General features: G+C 55.7%; 2 protein-coding genes across 2 annotated transcripts in view; one reads left to right on the forward strand and one right to left on the reverse strand.

Annotated features, from left to right (window-relative positions):
• The first annotated feature begins 1,382 nt into the window (after positions 1-1,382).
• On the forward strand, positions 1,383-5,770 carry LOC132805500 (ras-related and estrogen-regulated growth inhibitor-like protein). The gene is made up of 4 exons (XM_060820612.1): positions 1,383-1,530; positions 2,568-2,621; positions 3,418-3,494; positions 4,153-5,770. Exons 1-4 carry the CDS (start codon positions 1,428-1,430, stop codon positions 4,534-4,536), a joined length of 618 nt encoding a protein of 205 aa, XP_060676595.1. The 5' UTR covers positions 1,383-1,427; the 3' UTR covers positions 4,537-5,770.
• Positions 5,771-7,489: 1,719 nt separating this feature from the next.
• The window catches only part of LOC132805566 (uncharacterized), a 48,445-nt gene continuing 34,479 nt past the window's right edge, over positions 7,490-21,455 (reverse strand). The window contains exons 7-8 of the mRNA XM_060820693.1: positions 20,850-21,116; positions 7,490-9,965 (exon numbers count right to left, since the gene is read on the reverse strand). Of these exons, the coding sequence (XP_060676676.1) occupies positions 9,549-9,965; positions 20,850-21,116 (684 nt within the window). The 3' untranslated portion in view covers positions 7,490-9,548. The remainder of the gene's footprint in view (positions 9,966-20,849; positions 21,117-21,455) is intronic.

Consider the following 21,455-nt stretch of genomic DNA (forward strand, 5'->3'; position numbering starts at 1 on the left):
CTGAAGGGGCTGACTCTCACTGGGGTACAGGGTCTCCCTCCCCCTCCTAAAGGGGCTGACTCTCACTGGGGTGCAGGGTCTCCCTCCCCCTCCTGAAGGGGCTGACTCTCACTGGGGTACAGGGTCTCCCTCCCCCTCCTGAAGGGGCTGACTCTCACTGGGGTATGGGGTCCCCCTCCCCCTCCTGAAGGGGCTGACTCTCACTGGGGTACAGGGTCTCCCTCCCTCTCCTGAAGGGGTTGGCTCTGACTGGGGTAACGGGGTCCCTTTCTTGCTCCTCTGAGGGTTGGTCTGTACCCAATGGACCGAATGGCCTGATTCCACACTGTAGGGATGCTATCACTGTACAAGTGTCCTTGTGTAATGAGCTGTATGTGGGGCACTCAGACAGAATTGTGGTGCGCTTTAGGAACTTAGTGTATCAGAAATTTCACCAATGCCACAACCAGTAGAGACCAAAATAGGCCATTCAGCCCATCGAGATTGCATCAACATTCAATGAGAGTAGGTTTATCTGGTCATTCTCTCCTCCATTTTCCTCCTCTTCCCCATAAATTGTGTTTCCTGTTCTGATTAGCACCCTCAGCACTGGCCCTCCGACAGTGCCCATTCCCTCAGCACTGGCCCTCTGACAGTATCCGCTCCCTCAGCACTGACCCTCCGACAGTGCCCATTCCCTCAGCACTGACCCTCCGACAGTGCCCATTCCCTCAGCACTGACCCTCCGACAGTGCCCATTCCCTCAGCACTGACTCTCCGACAGTGCCCATTCCCTCAGCACTGGCCCTCTGACAGTATCCGCTCCCTCAGCACTGACCATCTGACAGTGCCCATTCCCTCAGCACTGACCCTCCTACAGTGCCTGCTCCCTCAGTACTGACCCTCCGACAGTGCCCACTCCCTCAGTAATGACCCTCCAACAGTGCCCACTCCCTCAGCACTGACGCTCCAACAATGCCCGTTCCCTCAGCACTGACCCTCCGACAGTGCCCGTTCCCTCAGCACTGACCCTCCGACAATGTCCTCTCCCTCAGCACTGACCCTCCGACAGTGCCTGTTCCCTCAGCACTGACCCTCCAACAGTACCTGCTCCCTCAGCACTGACCCTCCGACAGTGCCTGCTCCCTCAGCCCTGACCCTCGGATTTTAACAATTCTGCTTTCCTCCCCACCCCATTCCGCAGGAGCCGACAGTGAAACCTTTGAACATGCCAGGAAAGGGTTAAAAATGACTCACGGGCACCCTGTGGCCCAGAACTCGGTGAGAGCTGCGGATCAGACTGTGGTTGGACTCTGCCAACATCACCGCCCACCCCCTGTCCTGCCCCTTTACTCCCGGCTGTGGGAGGTGGTATAAAATAGGCTTGTCTGTGTTTGAGTAGAGTGTGCTATACCTGTTCCCTCCAGCACCAGCTCCTACCCGCAGAAATGGTACTCCACTCCAAAAGCCGGGAATGCCTGGCAGTGCCCAGTCAGGAGAGACTGCAGGTCAACATTCTCATCCTGGGTGCAGAGAGGGTTGGCAAGTCTGGTAAATGGATTTTCTTTTGAAAAGCTGGTCGCGGGGAGCTGGGGGAGCGGGAGGGGCGTGCAGGGAGGGCAAATACCCAGGTCGCTGGAGCAACGTCTGGGCAAAGGTGATGGGCATTCGTGTTTTGCGAGTTGGGTGGGGAGGGTGCTGGGGGTCGACTGAAGCTTAAATCTGCCCCTCCCCGGCGCCTCCTTCCACCACCCAGTCTGACATTAGCCAAGATTGCATTCTCTGAGTAAGCCTTTCTGCCCATCGAAAAACCCACAGCCCTGAATCCCAGAAGGTGGCCAAAGGAGAGGAAAGGCACCCTTGGGAGCCCACTCGGGATATGTGGGTTATGCGGAGTGTCCTGGTGGGGGCAGAGGGGTAGTGTCCCTCTCTCTGTGCCGGGAGACCCAAGTTCAAGCCCATCCCCTGCTCCACAGACTGTGTGTGTGTGTCTGTGTCTGTGTGTGTCTGTATCTGGGTGTGTGTGTCTGTGTCTGTGTCTCTGTGTGTCTGTGTGTGTGTGTGTGTGTGTCTGTGTGAGTGTGTGTCTGTGTGTGTGAGTGTGTGTGTGTGTGTGTGTGTGTGTGTGTGTGTCTGAACTGGAGATCCTGTCAGATTTGGACAGCGGAATTAGAATTGATGGCTGTTCGATGGCCAGTACGGACTAAATGGGCGGAAGGGCCTATTTCTCTGCTGTTTACCAACCCGGTCAGTCTTAGCCCACAAAGAGGTATGCTCTGTTTTGCTGTTGTTCCTGAACTGTGTTGGTTTACCCCCCCCACCCCGACCCGTCTTGCCTTTGGTCTGGACTCAGTCCTGTTAGCAACAGGTAACAGTCAGGGGCAAGCGATTGGGAAGTGGCCGATCCTCTGTCCTTGGGGAATCCCATCCCGGGACCTTCACATCAGAGCTGGCCTCCAGTGGACCCTGCCGGATGGTGGGAGAGGGGACAGGGGCTAGTGTTGTGGCTAGGACGGGCTTTCTGTGGTGACCTCTTCCTGATGCTCAACCTCCAACCTCTGTCTCTCTCTCCCTCTGCCCCTCTGTAGCCCTCACCGTCCGTTTCCTCACCCGGAGATTCATCGGGGAATACGGCGATATCGGTGAGGAGACCATTCTGCTCGGCGAGGGTGGGTGGGAGGTGGGAATTGCGGGGGACGGGGAATTGGGGAAAGAATTGGGGGGAGATGGAGTTGGAGGAGAGGGGTTTGGGGAGAGGGAACTTGGGGGAGAGAGAATTGGGGAGGGGGAATTGGGGGAGATGGAGTTGATGAGGGAGGTTGAGGGGAGAGGGAATTGGGAGAGAGAGAATGGGGTGGGGGCATTGGGGGAGAGGGCATGGGGGAGATGGAGTTGGGGTGGGGGGGCTGGGGAGAGGAAATTGGGGGAGAGAGATTGGAGGAGGGGGCATTGGGGGAGAGGGAATGGGGAGAGAGAATTGGGGGAGATGGAGTTGAGGGAGGTTGAGGGGGAGAGGGAATTGGGGGAGATGGAGTTGAGGGAGGTTGAGGGGGAGAGGGAATTGGGGGAGATGGAGTTGAGGGAGGTTGAGGGGGAGAGGGAATTGGAGGAGATGGAGTTGAGGAGGGAGTTTGAGGGGGAGAGGGAATTGGAGGAGATGGAGTTGGGGAGGTGTGTTGGGGAGAGGAAATTGGGGAAGAGAGAATTGGGGTCAGATGGAGTTGAGGGAGGTTGAGGAAGGAGAGGGAGTCGAGGGGAGAGGGAGTTGATGAGGTGGTAGAATCCATGTCCCTCAATGCCCCCCACCTGCAGATCTGTGGGATGGGTTGGGGAGGAAGGCGTACCCCATCTCCATCGGGGGCCTGGGACTGGAATCTGATCTGCGCTGCACTCTGTAGGCGAATAGCCAGCAGCTGACTCCTGGTTTTGCCTTGACAGAGACCATTTACACTCACAACGTGACGATCGACGGTGCGGAGACTTGCTTTCACATTTGGGACTGTCTGAACCTCCAGGTGATTGGGGCAGGGAGAGTGTGGGGGTGGGGAATGGAGGGGGCTGTTGGTGTGGGGAAGGGGGATGAGATGGAGGCCTCTGCAGGTGGGTGACAAACATTTACGTCAGTGCCATTGGCTACCCTGTTGGACAGTCCCAGCCTCCAGTGGAGTCAGGATGGGTTCCAACTGTGATGCACCCTAAAGGTGAATAGCTGGTAGCCATTCCCTGTGGGGAGGGGGATGAGAACTCTGGGGAGCGGTGGGAGGGGGTGGAGAAGATGTCCAATTCCCCCAGTGCCATTGGCTACCCTGTTGGATGCCCCAGCCTCCATTGGGGTCAGGATTGGGTCTGATTATGATGCACACTAAAGGTGAATAGCCGGTAACCATTCGGTGTGGTGGAGGCGGACAGGGGGGAGTGAGGGTGAGGCCTCTGGGGGTGGGGAGGAGGGGACGATGGGGATGGCATCGATTTGTGCCAGTGCCCACCTTGTTGGACGCCCAGCCTCCAACGGGGTTTCAGGATTGGGTCTGACTGTGCTGCACCCTAAAGGTGAATAGCCGTGGGGTGGTTGGAGGGGAGGTCGGGGGCACCGAGGGGCTGGAGCGGGGGCTTCGATCCGTCTCCAGAGATTGCCGGCACTCACTCCCATTCCCTCCCGTCTCCCTCTGGCAGCCGAGTGAGCAGCAGATGCGCTGGGCCGATGGGTTTGTCCTGGTCTACAGCATCCTGGACCGGCAGAGCCTCGAGGTGGCGCGACAGCAGTTGGCGTGGCTCCGGGGCAGTGCCCGGGCCCCCGTGGTGCTGGTGGGCAACAAGAGGGACCTGTGCCACCGGCGAGAGGTACCAGTGGAGGAAGGGCACCTCCTGGCGCTGGGCAGCGGCTGCGCCTTCCTGGAAGTCTCAGCTGCCGAAGGCTACCATGGGGTCCTGCTGGTCTTCCGCCAGCTGCTGGCCGCGGTGCAGGCGGCCAGAACGGTGCCCAAACGCGCAGCCCGGCTCCGGGGCATCGTCAGGAGCGTCTCTGCCATATTCGGGAGCAAGAGGCGGGTGGACTAACGGAAGAAGAAGGAGCATGGGGAGGCCACTCAGCCCACCTCTCCGCGAGACTATCGCATCTGTTTCTACCCTCCATCCTCGTCAATCCCCTCAATGCCTTGGCCAATAGGACGGTAAGAAATTGGGACTGGAGGAAGCCACTCAGCCCACCTCTCTGTCAGACTATCCCATCTGTTTCTACCCTCCATCCTCGTCAATCCCCTCAACCCCTTGGCCAATAGGACGGTATGAAATGGGGACAGGAGGAAGCCACTCAGCCCACCTGTCAGACTATCCCATCTGTTTCTACCCTCCATCCTCGTCAATCCCCTCAACCCCTTGGCCAATAGGACAGTAAGAAATGGGGACAGGAGGAGGCCACTCAGCCCGCCTCTCCGCCAGACTATCCCATCTGTTTCTGACTCCATCCCCGACAATCCCTCAACCCCTTGGCCAATCAGATGGCAAGAAATGGCCACAGGAGGAGGCCATTTGTCCGTCCTCGCTCAGGGCTGATCTGACATCCCCTCCCGCCCAATTCCCTGCCCCTTCCCCCACCCCGGGTCGCTGTGATTCGATCCAAACACACGCTCAGGAACGGTTCGGATTAGATGGGCCGAGTGCCGGGAGAGGTGGAGGTGAGAGTGGACGGACACTTTGGTCGGCACGGACCCACTCGGACCGAAGGGCCTGTCTCCGTGCTGCCGGACTCCGTCTGCCTCAGGAAGGTTGAAGGAATTCCGCATTCTGAGAGAGGTAATCCCGGAGACCGCACTCCCAGAGCCACCGCTCCCCGTCGAGAATGGGACTGGGTCAGATTGGGATGGCACGGACGAGTTGGACCGAACGGCCAGTTTCCGCGCTGTACGACACACGACATGACCGCCGATCCTTGTGGAACTGAAATGTGAAACTTCCGAACTCGGTTCCCCTCGCAACAAAATTCTGTGAGCGTTCTGGCTCAGCCACTCAGAACGTGGCTTCCAAACACCATTCGGCCTTCACCAACCTGCCGCCCAAGGTCAACAAGATGGACACCTGAGGGACTATCTGCCCCTTCAGGGGCGGCCGTACATTGAACTCACTTTGGAGAAGTTAACCCCTTGAACAGCCGACGAAATTGCGTTGTAGCAATTGTTGTGGATATTGTAAATGATGTTCATTTTGTTACCTGATGTAAATCTCTATTTAAGACGGTAATCGTTTGTACAGATTTCTCACGGTGTCAATGTGTTCTGTAATTGGCCTGTAATAAATGCACTGCTCTGTTATGAGATATGACTCATCGAGTCCAACATTTAGACCCATCCCTGGAGTCAGGAAACCCCGTTTCCTGGCAGCGGGTCAGGGAAAATCTCAGAGCCTTCCCACCTCAAATCCCAAGGTGCTTTTGAGGCTGGGGGAGGGGGGGGGGGGGGGCGGGACGCTGGATGGATGATTCTAGGTGAGGCAGGTAGATGGAGTTAAGGCACAGATCAGGCTCGGTCTAACTGAATGGTGGGACAGGAACAAGGGGAATGAATGGCCTCATCCTGTTCCCCCAAGGGAGGAGTCCAGTGGCTGCATTTGGGAGTGTGTGTGTGTGAGAGAATGAGTGTGTGTGTGTGTTTATTTTTGTGTCAGTGTATTGTGTTATGTGTGTGTGTGTGTTTGTGCATTTGAGTGAGTGTACTTGTGTGTATGTGAGAGTGTGTACATGTGAGTGAGTGTATTTATGTGTGAGTGTATGTGTGCATGTGAGTGTGTGTAGTGGTGTGTACATGTGAGTGTGTGTGTGTGAGGGTATTTGTGCATGTGAGTGTGTGTGTATGTGTGTGTGTGTGCATGTGAGTGAATGCATGTGTGTGTATATGTGTGCATGTGAGTGTATTTGTATGTATGTGAGAGTGTACACGTGTGAGTGAGTGTATTTATGTGTGAGGGTATTTGTGTGTGTGTGTGTATATGTGTGCATGTGAGTGAGTGTATTTGTGTGTATGTGTACGTGTGAGTGTGTGTATGTGTGTGTGAGGGTATTTATGCATGTATGTGAGTGAGTGTGGGTGTGTATTTGTACAACACTGGGTACATTTGTGAGTGTGTCTATTTGTGAATGTGTGAGTGTGACTGTATTTGTGTGTGTGCGTATATTTGAGAGCGGAAGAATCGATGTTTCGGGCATGAGCCCTTCTTCAGGCTGCCTGACCTGCTGCGCTTTTCCAGCAACACACGTTCAGCTCTGATCTCCAGCATCTGCAGTCCTCACGTTCTCCTATATTTGAGAGCGTGCATGTTTGGGTGTGTATCTGATTTGATCTGATTTATTGTCCCATGGACCTCGGGGACAGTGAAAAGTTTTGTTTTACGTGCAGTACAAGTGGATAGATGTAGGTTTGCTCACTGAGCTGTAAGGTTCATTTTCATCACCAATCCAAAGATATAAATAGAAAGTGGGAATCATCAGCAGTGCTTCATCAGGAGGCTTACTGAAGATGTTACCTCATATGGAAATGAAACGTCTGAAAATGAACCTTCCAGTGAGCAAACCTACATCCAGAACCTCAACTTGAGCTACAAATCTTCTCAAAACTCACCATTACAAGCAGATCTTACCATACAGAGTACATTAGGGTAATAGAGCAGAGCGTGGAATATAAGGTGATGTCTGCAGAGAGCAAGATCACCATTAGATCTAAACTTTGAGGGATGCATTCAGAAAATCTAATAACAGCGAGGAAGAAACTGTTCCTAAATCTGTTGTTCCGTGAATACAAATCTGTGTGAGAGTGTGTGTGGATGTGTCAGGGTGCGTGTACATAAGCGTTTGCATGTGTTCATGTGTGACAATATATGAGTGAGTGTGTGGCTGAGTGTGAAAGTGAATAGATTGTCTGGGAAGATATGAATGAATACTGTGTGTGTGCGAGACAGTGATATGTCCTGACCTGATTGACCAGGACCAGGGTACGGAACTGCAGCTTAGTCCCAGACACAGTTGCTGGGAATAACCATCTTCCAACTTTATTAATAGGCGCAGTTAGGACACGATGTACAAAAGTGCAGAATGTTATCTGCTTTGAGACTAACAGACTGGGTAATTTACAGAGCTGTAATGGGATCAGAGAAAGGGAGCTGGACTGACTCTCCCTCAGATTTCAGAATATTCATCTCATTGTTTCTCTCAGCCACTATCACACATTCTTCCCCTCTCTCACTGTCTCAGATTTACCCAGGAGACAATGATACAATTCTCTGGATCACTGGAATCCAGGGTATGACCTGAACTGCATTGGTCACTGGAATGCTTGAAGCTCACAAAACCAGCCAGTACATGATTCCAATCAGACACTGGACTCCAGTGCTCCCTCAGCACTGACCCTCCAACAGTGCCCTTTCCCTCAGCACTGACCTTCCGACAATACAGCACTCCCTTGGCGTTGACCTTCTGACAGTGCCCGCTCCCTCTGTGGTGACCCTCCGACAGTGCGGCGTTCCCTCAGCACTGACCCTCTGACAGTACCTGCTCCCTCAGCACTGACCCTCCGACAGTGCCCGCTCCACAGCACTAACCCTCCGACAGCGCCTGCTCCCTCAGCACTGACCCTCCGACAGTACCCGCTCCCTCAGCACTGACCCTCCGACAGTGCCCGCTCCACAGCACTAACCCTCCGACAGCGCCTGCTCCCTCAGCACTGACCCTCTGACAGTACCCGCTCCCTCAGCACTGACCCTCCGACAGTGCCCGCTCCACAGCACTAACCCTCCGACAGCGCCTGCTCCCTCAGCACTGACCCTCCGACAGTACCCGCTCCCTCGGCATTGACCCTCCAAAAGTGCCGGCTCCTTCAGCACTGATCCTCCGACAGTGAGGTTGTGAGTTCATGGAATGCCCTGCCAGTATCAGTGGTGGGCTCTCCCTCTTTATGGTCATTTAAGCGGGCATTGGATAAGCATATGGAGGTTATTGGGCTAGTGCAGGTTAGGTAGGCTTCGGTCGGCGCAACATCGAGGGCAGAAGGGCCTGTACTGCGCTGTATTTTTCTATGTTCTAGTGCCTGCTCCCTCAGCACTAACCCTCCGACAGTACCCGCTCCCTCAACATTGACCCTCCAACAGTGCCCGCTCCCTCAGCACTAACCCTCTGACAGTGCCTACTCCCTTAGCACTGACCCTGTGACAGTGCCCGCTCCATCAGCACTAACCCTCTGACAGTACCCACTCCCTCAGCACTGACTCTCTGTCAGTGCCCGCTCCCTCAGCACTAACCCTCTGACAGTACCCACTCCCTCAGCACTGACTCTCTGTCAGTGCATGCTCCCTTAGCACTGACCCTCCGACAGTACCCACTCCCTCAGCACTGACTCTCTGTCAGTGCTTGCTCCCTTAGCACTGACCCTCTGACAGTACCCGCTCCCTCAGCACTGACCCTCCGACAGTATCCCCTCCCTCAGAACTTACCCTCCGACAGTACCCACTCCCTCAGCACTAACCCTCTGACAGTGCCCGCTCCCTCAGCACTGACCCTCCGACAGTATTCCCTCCCTCAGAACTTACCCTCCGACAGTACCCGCTCCCTCAGCGCTGACCCCCTGACAGTGCCCGCTCCCTCAGCACTGACCCTCTGACAGTGCCCGCTCCCTCAGCACTGACCCTCTGACAGTGCCCACTCCCTCAGCACTGACCCTCCGACAGTACCCGCTCCCTCAGCGCTGACCCTCTGACAGTACCCGCTCCCTCAGCACTGACCCTCCGACAGTACCCGCTCCCTCAGCGCTGACCCTGTGACTGTGCCCGCTCCCTCAGCGCCGCCATGATGGGTTGGAGACAGTGGGAAGGGCACATGAACCCACAATCTGAAGAGGTGGAGGTGGCAGGTGAGATTTCCCTGATCCCTGGTCTGTCTCCTCTCTGCCCTGTGAATGAGGCACGGTGTTGGGATGATTAAAGCAAGGGGCTTGGAACGCGTGGGAATCGAGGCCAGGGAAGCATTTTTTACTTCTTGCGAGATCCAGGGGTCCTGACCTGTATCACCCCTAAGGGGGCTACCTGTTGCTTCACTGGTGCTGGTGGGTGGACGGGTTGCCCCAGGATTGAGTCACAGGGGGCGCCCTGCTCCCCGACCTCGGCCCCTGGTCCGCCGAAGATCGCCGGCGGCCAGAGCGGGAGGCCGGCTCTTCGGCCGGGGGAGGCATCATCCACGTGTCGCTCGAGCGCCGGCAGCCCCGCTCCCCCGCCCTCCGCGAGGGGCTGCGGGAGGGCGGCTGGTGGGCGCAGCCCGGCCCCGCCTCCCAGCCCAGCGACCGCCGCCGGCTCCCGGCGTGTTCCAGAAGCTTCCGCAGGTCGCCGTCACTGACGCAGCTCAGCAGGTCGCTGCCCCAGGGGCTGACCCCCTGCCGGCCGCGCCCCTCCCTGCTGTCGTCCGACTCGCCATCCGATGATCCGGAACCTTCCGCCTCCTCCAACTCAAACAGCTCCCCGTGTGGAAAGATTGGGGAAGGCGGGGGTGGGTGGTGGGGGGAGGTGGGACAAAAAAAAGAAAATCAGCATTAGAGTCATAGAGATGTACAGCACGGAAACAGACCCTTCGGCCCAACCCGTCCATGCTGACCAGATATCCCAACCCAGTCTAGTCCCACCTGCCAACACCCGGCCCATATCCCTCCAAATCCTTCCTATTCATGTACCCATCCAAATGCCTCTTAAATGTTGCAATTGTACCAGCCTCCACCACATCCTCTGGCAGCTCATTCCATACACACACCATCCTCTGGGTGAAAAGTTGCCCCTTAGGTCTCTTTTATATCTTTCCCCTCTCACCCTAAACCTATGCCCCTCTAGTTCTGGACTCCCCAACCCCAGAGAAAAGACTTTGTCTACTTACCCTATCCATGCCCCTCATAATTTTGTAAACCTCTATAAGGTCACCCCTCAGCCTCCGACGCTCCAGGGAAAACAGCCCCAGCCTGTTCGGCCTCTCCCTGTAGCTCAAATCCACCAACATCCTTGTAAATCTTTTCTGAACCCTTTCAAGTTTCACAACATCTTTCCAATAGGAAGGAGACCAGAATTGCAAGCAATATTCCAACAGTGGCCTAACCAATGTCCTGTACAGCCGCAACATGACCTCCCAACTCCTGTACTCGATACTCTGACCATTAAAGGAAAGCATACCAAACGCCGCCTTCACTATCCTATCTACCTGCGACTCCACTTTCAAGGAGCTATGACCCTGCACTCCAAGGTCTCTTTGTTCAGCAACTCTAAGTTAATGTGTGGGAGGTGGGCATTATTGGCATCTATTGTACGCCCCTAATTGCCCAGAGGGCAGTTAAGAGTCACATGGCACAGAAACAGACCCTTCGGCCCAACCAGTCCGTGCTGACCGTAATCCCAAACCAAACCAGTCCCACCTGCCTGCTCCTGATCCACATTCCTCCAAACTCTTTCCAATTCCTGTCCTTATCCAAATGACTTTTAAATGTTGTAACTGTCCCCGCATCCACCCCTCCCTCAGGAAGCTCATTCCACACACGAACCACCCTCTGGGTAAAAAAATTTGCCCCTAGAGTCTTCTTTAAAAATCTGTCTCCTCTTACCTTACCCCTCCTTAGTCTCAAAATCCCCCGCCCTGGGGAAAAATCTGCCTACCATTCACCTTATCCTCACCCCTCGTGACTTTATAAACCTCTGCAAGGTCACCCCTCAGCCTCCTACACTCCTGTAGCACGTCTCTAGGGGTCTGGAGTCACATGCAGGCCAGACCAGGTAAAGTTGACAGTTTTCATTCCCTGAAGGAGAGGGGGAAGGGGGGGAGAGGAAGCTAGGGGAAGGGCAGAGAGAGAGGGGGCTGAGAGAGTGATTAGGAGGACTGGGGGAGGGGGGAGGAAGGGTGGAGGGAGAGGGACAGTCAGCAGGGTGAGGGGGAGGCAAGGGGCTGGGGTAGAATTGGGGGGTCGTGAGTGTGGTGGCAGGGGGAAGGGGGTGATGGAGAAGAGGGGTGAGGAGAGGGAATATGGTGGTAGGGGAGAGGGGAATAAGGAATGAGGAGGGGGTGGGGATGGGGTTATCAGAAAGGGAAGGGGGAACGGGGAAAACAATGCAGGTGGAGGGGGGGGGAGGGGGTGTGGAGTTGGGGAGAGGGGAGGCTGGCGATGTGAGGGGTATGATCAGGCAGCTCTCGCTGGGTGAGCTGTGATCTCTACCTCGCGATGGGCACTGCATTGAGTACCAAGGTAATAAATAACCTGAGCTACCACACACCGTGCAACACACAGGCTCCCCTGCAGAGACCAGTAACCGGTGGGAGGAGAAAGAAAGCGAGAGAGAGAGAGAGAGAGAGAGAGCGAGAGAGACAGAGAGAGAAAGTGCACAGGAAGTGTCCACCATAAATACCTCAATGTCCTCACCCCTCCATCCTAATACCCAACAAACAGTGACACTGTCCTCACAGCATTCCTAAAATCAGGCACAGATACAGGGCTATGGGGAGAGAGTGGGGGCAGTGGGATTAGTTTGGGGATTGATACAGGGCTATGGGGAGAGAGTGGGGCAGTGGGATTAGTTTGGGGATTGATACAGGGCTATGGGGAGAGAGTGGGGCAGTGGGATTAGTTTGGGGATCAATACAGGGCTATGGGGAGAGAGTGGGGGCAGTGGGATTAGTTTGGGGATTGATACAGGGCTATGGGGAGAGAGTGGGGCAGTGGGATTAGTTTGGGGATTGATACAGGGCTATGGGGAGAGAGTGGGGGCAGTGGGATTAGTTTGGGGATTGATACAGGGCTATGGGGAGAGAGTGGGGCAGTGGGATTAGTTTGGGGATCAATACAGGGCTATGGGGAGAGAGTGGGGGCAGTGTGATTAGTTTGGGGATTGATACAGGGCTATGGGGAGAGAGCGGGGCAGTGGGATTAGTTTGGGGATCAATACAGGGCTATGGGGAGAGAGTGGGGGCAGTGTGATTAGTTTGGGGATTGATACAGGGCTATGGGGAGAGAGAGAGCGGGGCAGTGGGATTGTTTGGGGATTGATACAGGGCTATGGGGAGAGAGTGGGGGCAGTGGGATTAGTTTGGGGATTGATACAGGGCTACGGGGAGAGAGTGGACCAGTGGGATTAGTTTGGGGATTGATACAGGGCTATGGGGAGAGAGCGGGGACAGTGTGATTAGTTTGGGGATTGATACAGGGCTACGGGGAGAGAGCGGGGCAGTGGGATTAGTTTGGGGATTGATACAGGGCTATGGGGAGAGAGAGAGCGGGGGGAATGGGATTGTTTGGGGATCGATACAGGGCTATGGGGAGAGAGTGGGGGCAGTGTGATGAGTTTGGGGATTGATACAGGGCTACGGGGAGAGAGCGGGGGCAGTGGGATTAGTTTGGGGATTGATACAGGGCTACGGGAAGACAGTGGGGGCAGTGTGATTAGTTTGGGGATCGATACAGGGATATGGGGAGAGAGAGCGGGGCAGTAGGATTAGTTTGGGGACTGATACAGGGCTATGGGGAGAGAGCGGGAGCAGTGGGATTAGTTTGGGGACTGATACAGGGCTATGGAGAGAGAGAGAGCGGGGGCAGTGGGATTAGTTTGGGGACTGATACAGGGCTATGGAGAGAGAGAGAGCGGGGTGGGGGGGAAATGGGATTAGTTTGGGGATCACCGCCTTAAACATTGAAGTTTCCTCCATTTACCCCTCTATCTCACTGGTTTGCGTTACGGCATTGCTGAGAGTTGACATCTTGGAGCCAATCCTTTGGTCACCTGAACCTCACCTAGCTTGGGGTCAAAGTTCACCTGACCTGTCTTTCTGTGATAAGCCTTAAGCAAGCAGAAAACGTCTCTAAAATGATGCAGACTGGTCCCATCCAGCCTCAGTAGTTCCACTACATTAAACATAGTACAGCGCAGTGCAGACCATTCAGCCCCGACCTGAGAAACCAATCTGCAGCCTTCCTAACCTACACTATTCCACTTGGCAACTGTACCACTCGAGATCGGGGACGGTTACAGAGTGCGGTGACCTCGGCGCGGACAATCACAAAAGGCCAACCTCACCATCTACAGAATCCATCTCCCAGGCCCCCGTTGTCAGGGAAAGGCCCCCACCATTCTCAAAGATCCATCCCACCCTGGCAACGTTTCTCTCTGACCTCTCCCATCGGGGAGAAGGTACAGAAACCTGAACACACACACGCACCAGCCGGTTTCGAAACAGCTTCTACCCTCCTGTTGTTCGAATACTGAATGGACTCACAAACCGTTCACATTCCCCTGTCCCTGTGATTAGGTTTTTGCTTCTGTTTCCCTATTATTTACTTATCTGTTCGACTTAACTCTGTGATCTGCCTGTATTGCTCACAAAACAAAGCTTTACACTGTCCCTCGGTACACGGGACAATACATCCAATCCAATTTGTCCATATGTTTATCCAATGACCAGTTAAATGCCCTTAAAGTTGGCAAATCTGCTACTGTCACACTGAGCTCATTTTCAAATATTAAACTCTGCGCTGTGCTGTTAGAATCTCTGAACACTCCTGTCCTCCTGGTGACTCACCTCGGAGTAAGAATGATTGGCATCTGACGGTACTCTGTACGGGTGAGGAAGGACATCGAGTGTGGTCAGGGAAGATCAGCGTGGGGTCTCCTCCGACCGGAATCTCTGTCCGGTTTCCCTCAAACTTTCCCAGCAAGTGTTCGGACTTACATGAGTTGATAACGACCAGGGAGCCACTCGTGGTAATGTCCCTAACTGTGGGCTGGGGATCAGGTCCGGTCTGACCCACAGGCAAGTGTTAGTCTCGGAAGAGGTGGACGAATAAGGAAATCAACTGTCAGGCACATGCTCAAAATGTGGCCTTGCCATTCCTTTGGGTCTAACCCACATCCTGGGACATATCGGTTATATCATTCCACCTTGCTGCTCCCACTGTCACAAAGCTGCTGTCACTCAGTACTGACCCCATCCACATGACTATAGCTCAGGACTCCCCTCCCTATCTCTGTCACCTCCTCCAGCCTCTATACACCCTCCCTATCTCTGTCACCCCCCTCCAACCCCTACACCCCCTTTCTATCTCTATCACCCCCTCCAGCCCCTACACCCCCTCCCTATCTCTGTCACCTCCTCCAACCCCTACACCCCCTCTCTATCTCTTTCACCTCCTCCAGCCCCTACACCCCCTCCCTATCTCTGTCACCCCCTCCAGCCCCTACACCCCCTTCCCTGTCTCTTTCACCTCCTCCAACCCCTACACCCCCTCCCTATCTCTGTCACCCCCTCCAGCCCCTACACCCCCTCCCTATCTCTATCACCCCCTCCAGCCCCTACACCCCCTTCCCTGTCTCTTTCACCTCCTCCAACCCCTACACCCCCTCCCTATCTCTGTCACCCCCTCCAGCCCCCTAACATGCCCTCCCTATCTCTGTCACCCCCTCCAGCCCCTACACCCCCTCCCTATCTCTGTCACCCCCTCCAGCCCCCTAACACGCCCTCCCTATCTCTGTCACCCCCTCCAGCCCCTACACCCCCTCCCTATCTCTTTCACCTCCTCCAACCCCTACACCCCCTCCCTGTCTCTATCACCCCCTCCAGCCCCTACACCCCCTCCCTATCTCTGTCACCCACTCCAGCCCCTACACCCCCTCCCTATCTCTATCACCCCCTCCAGCCCCTACACCCCCTTCCCTGTCTCTTTCACCTCCTCCAACCCCTACACCCCCTCCCTATCTCTGTCACCCACTCCAGCCCCTACACCCCCTCCCTATCTCTATCACCCCCTCCAGCCCCTACACCCCCTTCCCTGTCTCTTTCACCTCCTCCAACCCCTACACCCCCTCCCTATCTCTGTCACCCCCTCCAGCCCCCTAACATGCCCTCCCTATCTCTGTCACCCCCTCCAGCCCCTACACCCCCTCCCTATCTCTGTCACCCCCTCCAGCCCCCTAACACGCCCTCCCTATCTCTGTCACCCCCTCCAGCCCCTACACCCCCTCCCTATCTCTTTCACCTCCTCCAACCCCTACACCCCCTCCCTGTCTCTATCACCCCCTCCAACCCCTACACCCCCTCCCTGTCTCTATCACCCCCTCCAGCCTCTACACCCCCTCCCTATCTCTGTCACCCCCTCCAGCCCCCTACAACCCTCCAAGATCTCTGCACTCCACCAATTCCTGCCTCTCGAGTATCCCCCGATTCCCATCGCCCTGGCATTGGAGAGGTGCCGCAGACTGCCTGAGGACCTGGAACTCTGGGATTCCCTCCCAACCCCCTCTATCTCTCTAACCCCTTTACAATCCAGCTCAAAGCTTCCCACTATTTTAGTTGCCTGTGCCTGGTACCACCTCAAATTTTATTTGTTATGCAGTATAATAAACACTGGGGATCCCTTTTGCTACTTTGAAGGTGCTATATGAATGCAGCCAGTTTTTGTTGAAGGCTCTGATGGACAGTGCGGGTGTCATGGTTAACTGAATCACTTCCTCTCTCCCTGCCCAGGAGCTCCCACTGCCCCGGTCCATCACTGTCTGATTAATCCCATTCTCATCGATCAGCACTGAGACCTCACGAGGCTCCTGTCTCCAAAGGCACACGTGCTGTCTCTCTCACACAGCCAGCTGCAACAAACATCCTGCATTTATGTAACACCCTTCACACAGTGAGGGAGTGGGCACTGTTGGAGGGTCAGTGCTGAGGGAGTGGGTACTGTCGGAGGGTCAGTGCTGAGGGTGTGGGCACTGTCACAGGGTCAGTGCTGAGGGTGCGGGCACTGTCGGACGGTCAGTGCTGAGGGAGCAGGCACTGTCGGAGGGTCAGTGCTGATGGAGTGGGCACTGTCAGAGGGTCAGTGCTGAGGGAGTGGGCACTGTCAGAGGGAGCGGGCACTGCCAGAGGGTCAGTGCTGATGGAGCAGGTACTGTCAGAGGGTCAGTGCTGAGGGAATGGGCACTGTCAGAGGGTCAGTGCTGAGGGAGCAGGCACTGTTGGAGGGTCAGTGCTGAGGGAATGGGCACTGTCAGAGGGTCAGTGCTGAGGGAGTGGGCACTGTCGGAGGGTCAGTGCTGAGGGAGCAGGTACTGTCAGAGGGTTAGTGCTGAGGGAGTGGGCACTGTCAGAGGGAGCGGGCACTGTCAGACGGTCAATGCTGAGGGAGTGGCCACTGTCACAGGGTCAGAGCTGAGGGAGCGGGCACTGTCAGTGTCAGTGCTGAGGGAGTGGGCACTGTTACAGGGTCAGCGCTGAGGGAGCGGGCACTGTCAGTGTCAGCGCTGAGGGAGCGGGCACTGTTGGAGGATCAGTGCTGAGGAAGAGGGCACTTTCAGGGGATCAGTGCTGAGGAAGAGGGCACTGTCAGGTCAGTGCTGAGGGAGTGGGCACTGTCAGAGGGTCAGCGCTGAGGCATTGTCAATTATATGATCTCCTCATCCATTTCCCCCCAGGACTCCCCCCACCACACCCTCCCACTTCTGCTCTCCTTTCATTGGCCTTTGGGCACATCCAATCCCCAGCTCACCCTTTCTCCCACAGCCAATCAGTGGCCTCTCAGTAATCTGCTTCCTGCATTTGGATCAAAGAGCCCGGTTGCCCCCACTGCCTGTGCCAAGCACAACATTTTCATCTCCCAGAGGCACGGGTCCAGACCTGCAGGAGTTGGCACACCCCGCCACCCCCCGGCCAGGAACGTTGCCCGGTATCCGACAAATGCCAGAAATGTTTCTAGAGGCACCTTGGGAATTCCTAAAATTCCTTTGCTGTCATTTGTACCCACACTCGGATAACTGAGTGATAGGTCACCCACATGAACAGAGCTGCTGTTTGCCAGGGTATTTCCTGTCTCTAAGTGCCAGATCCTGTCTGTCAGGTCCACTCCCCACCTCGCCAATCCCCACTCTCCCCCACAATGGGCATTGACGTGTTCTTGGGGTGGATTAACCCCCGACCTCAGCTCTGGTGCAGAGGGTCATGTGATCAAGCCCAACCCCAGTCACGGGAGTGTCACAACCGGGGGCATACTGAGGGAGAGAGGCACTGTCGGAGGGTCAGTGCTGAGAGAGTGGGCACCGTCAGAGGGTCAGTGCTGAGGGAGAGGGCACTGTCAGAGGGCCAGTGCTGAGGGAGTGGGCACTGTCAGAGGGTCAGCGCTGAGGGAGAGGGCACTATCAGAGGGCCAGTGCTGAGGGAGTGGGCACTGTCGGAGGGTCAGTGCTAAGGGAGTGGGCACCGTCAGAGGGTCAGCGCTGAGGGAGAGGGCACTGTCAGAGGGTCAGTACTGAGGGAGTGGGCACTGTCAGAGGGTCAGCGCTGAGAGAGTGGGCACTGTCAGAGGGTCAGCGCTGAGGGAGAGGGCACTGTCAGAGGGTCAGTGCTGAGGGAGATGACACTGTCGAAGGGTCAGTGCTGAGGGAGAGGGCACTGTCAGAGGGTCAGCGCTGAGGGTGTGCCGCACTGTCGGAGGGTGAGCGCTGAGGGAGAGGGCACTGTCAGAGGGTCAGCACTGAAGGAGAGGGCTCTGTCGGAGGGTAAGCGCTGAGGGAGTGGGCGCTGTCGGAGGGTCAGTGCTGAGGGAGTGGGCATTGTCGGAGGGAGTAATGAGTATATGGCCCTAAACACTCCCATGACTGGTGCAGTACAGTGTGGTTACAGAGCATATACAAACATCAAATTAACAGAAGGAGGCCACTCACAACTTTGAGCTTGTACTGCTGTCCAATAAGAACCAACTACTGCACATTCCCTCTCGTTCCTCAATAACATTTCACCTCGTCATTTACCAGCAGTCTCTCTATCTCTGCCTTAAAAACAGGTCAAGGACTCTGTTTCCAATCAACTTGAGGGAGAGAATTCCTAATACACTCAACTCTGTCCCCTCCTCCAGCCCCTACACCGCCTCCCTATCTCTGTCACCTCCTCAAGCCCCTACACCCTCTCTCTATCTCTGTCACCTCCTCAAGCCCCTACACCCCCTCCCTATCTCTGTCACCTCCTCAAGCCCCTACACCTCCTCCCTATCTCTGTCACCCCCTCCACCCCCTACACCCCCTCCCTATCTCTGTCACCTCCTCAAGCCCCTACACCGCCTCCCTATCTCTGTCACCCCCTCCAGCCCCTACACCCCCTCCCTATCTCTGTCACCTCCTCAAGCCCCTACACCGCCTCCCTATCTCTGTCACCCCCTCCAGCCCCTACACCCCCTCCCTATCTCTGTCACCCCCACCAGCCCCTACACTCCCTCCCTATCTCTGTCACCCCCTCCAGCCCCTACACCCCCTCCCTATCTCTGTCACTCCCTCCAGCCCCTGCACCGCCTCTGTTAAATCTGTCAACTGTGCCTACTGGAGAGGGTGACAGAGGTAGGGAGGGGGTGTAGGGGCTGGAGGGGGTGACAGAAGTAGGGAGGGGGTGTAGGGGGTGACAGAGATAGGGAGGAGGTATAGGGACTAGAGGGGGTGACAGAGATAGAGAGCCGGTGTGGGGCTGGAGGGGGTGACAGAGATAGAGAGGGGGTGTAGGGGCTGATGGGGATGACAGAGATAGGGAGGGGGTGTAGGGGCTGGAGGGGGTGACAGAGATAGGGAGGGGGTGTAGGGGCTGGTGGGGGTTACAGAAATAGGGAAGAGGTGTAGGGGCAGGAGGGGGTGACAGAGATAGGGAGGGGGTGTAGGGGCTGAGGGGTTGACAGAAATAGGGAGGGTGCAGGGGCTGGAGGGTGTGACAGAGATAGGGAGGGGGTGTATGGGGCTGGAGAGGGTGACAGAGATAGGGAGGGGGGGGTAGGGGCTGGCGGGTGTGACAGAGATAGGGAGGAGGCCTGTGACCAGTGGAGTGCCACAAGGATCGGTGCTGGGCCCTCTACTTTTTGTCATTTATATAAATGATTTGGATGAGAGCATAAGAGGTACAGTTAGTAAGTTTGCAGATGACACCAAAATTGGAGGTGTAGTGGACAGCGAAGAGGGTTACCTCAGATTACAACAGGATCTGGACCAAATGGGCCAATGGGCTGAGAAGTGGCAGATGGAGTTTAATTCAGATAAATGCGAGGTGCTGCATTTTGGGAAAGCAAATCTTAGCAGGACTTGAACACTTAATGGTAAGGTCCTAGGGAGTGTTGCTGAACAAAGAGACCTTGGAGTGCAGGTTCATAGCTCCTTGAAAGTGGAGTCGCAGGTAGATAGGATAGTGAAGGTGGCGTTTGGTATGCTTTCCTTTATTGGTCAGAGTATCGAGTACAGGAGTTGGGAGGTCATGTTGCGGCTGTACAGGACATTGGTTAGGCCACTGTTGGAATATTGTGTGCAATTCTGGTCTCCTTCCTATCAGAAAGATGTTGTGAAACTTGAAAGGGTTCAGAAAAGATTTACAAGGATGTAGCCAGGGTTGGAGGATCTGAGCTACAGGGAGAGGCTGAACAGGCTGGGGCTGTTTTCCCTGGAACGTCGGAGGCTGAGGGGTGATCTTATAGAGGTTTACAAAATTATGAGAGTCATGGATAGGATAAATAGACAAAGTCTTTTCCCTGGGGTCAGGGAGTCCAGAACTAGAGGGGCATAGGTTTAGGGTGAGAGGGGAAAGATATAAAAGAGACCTAAGGGGCAACTTTTTCACACAGAGGGTGGTACGTGTATGGAATGAGCTGCCAGAGGAAGTGGTGGAGGCTGGTACAATTGCAACATTTAAGAGGCATTTGGATGGGTATATGAATAGGAAGGGTTTGGAGGGATATGAGCTGGGTGCTGGCAGGTGGGACTAGATTGGGTTGGGATATCTGGTCAGCATGGACGGGTTGGACCGAAGGGTCTGTTACTGTGCTGTACATCTCTATGACTCTATGAGGTGTAGGGGCTGTAGGAGGTGATAGCGAAAGGGAGGGGGGGTAGGGGACTGGAGGGGGTGACAGAGATAGGGAGGGGAACTGGAGAGGTGACAGAGATAGGGAGGGGGTGTAGGGGCTGGAGGGGGTGACAGAGATAGGGAGGGGGTGTAGAGGCTGTAGGCAGTGACAGAGATAGGGAGGGGGTGTAGGGGACTGGAGAGGGTGACAGAGATAGGGAGGGGAACTGGAGAGGTGACAGAGATAGGGAGGGCGTGTAGGGGCTGGAGGGGGTGACAGAGATAGGGAGGGGGTGTAGAGGCTGTAGGGGGTGACAGAGATAGGGAGGGTGTGTAGAGGGTGTAGGGGGTGACAGAGATAGGGAGGGTTGTAGGGGGCTGGAGGGGGTGACAGAGATAGGGAGGGGTGTAGGGGCTGGAGGAGGTGACAGGGATGGGGAGTGGGTGAGCTGTGGGGATAGGGGAGGGATGGAGGGAGTGGAGTGGAGGGGGGAACAGGCATGGTGGAGGCGGTGGGTGAACCTACCAGGGCATAGATGACGTTGATGAGGAACAGGCCCAGGAGCATGACCATCTCGCTGAACTGAGAGAGCAGGTGGAGGCTGAGGCTGATGGTGTTCCCAGTGAGCGAGAGTCCCAGGCTCCAGGCTGAGGAGGCCAGGTTGGCTGCTTCAGAGAGACGGGCCTGCAGCACGGTCCACAGGTTCACAAGGCGCTGAGTCACCGGGACGGAGACCCTGAGCAGCCAGTGATAGGAACCATCCAACATGGCGACGGCCCAAGAGGCTTGCAGCTGGGGAGGAGACACACACACACACGTACACACACACGTACACACACACGTACACACAGACACACACACACGTACATACACACACACACACACACATAGACACACACACGTACACACATACACGTACATACACACACACACACACACACATACAGAGACACACACACAGACACACACACACACACGTACATACGCAGCCAGAGACACACACAGACACACACGTACACACACACACGTACACACACACGTACACACACACACAGACACACACACGTACACACACAGACACACACACATACACACAGACACACACAACACACACACACGTACACACAGAAA

This window comes from Hemiscyllium ocellatum, chromosome 50, assembly GCF_020745735.1.
Source record: "Hemiscyllium ocellatum isolate sHemOce1 chromosome 50, sHemOce1.pat.X.cur, whole genome shotgun sequence".
Taxonomy (NCBI): domain Eukaryota; kingdom Metazoa; phylum Chordata; class Chondrichthyes; order Orectolobiformes; family Hemiscylliidae; genus Hemiscyllium; species Hemiscyllium ocellatum.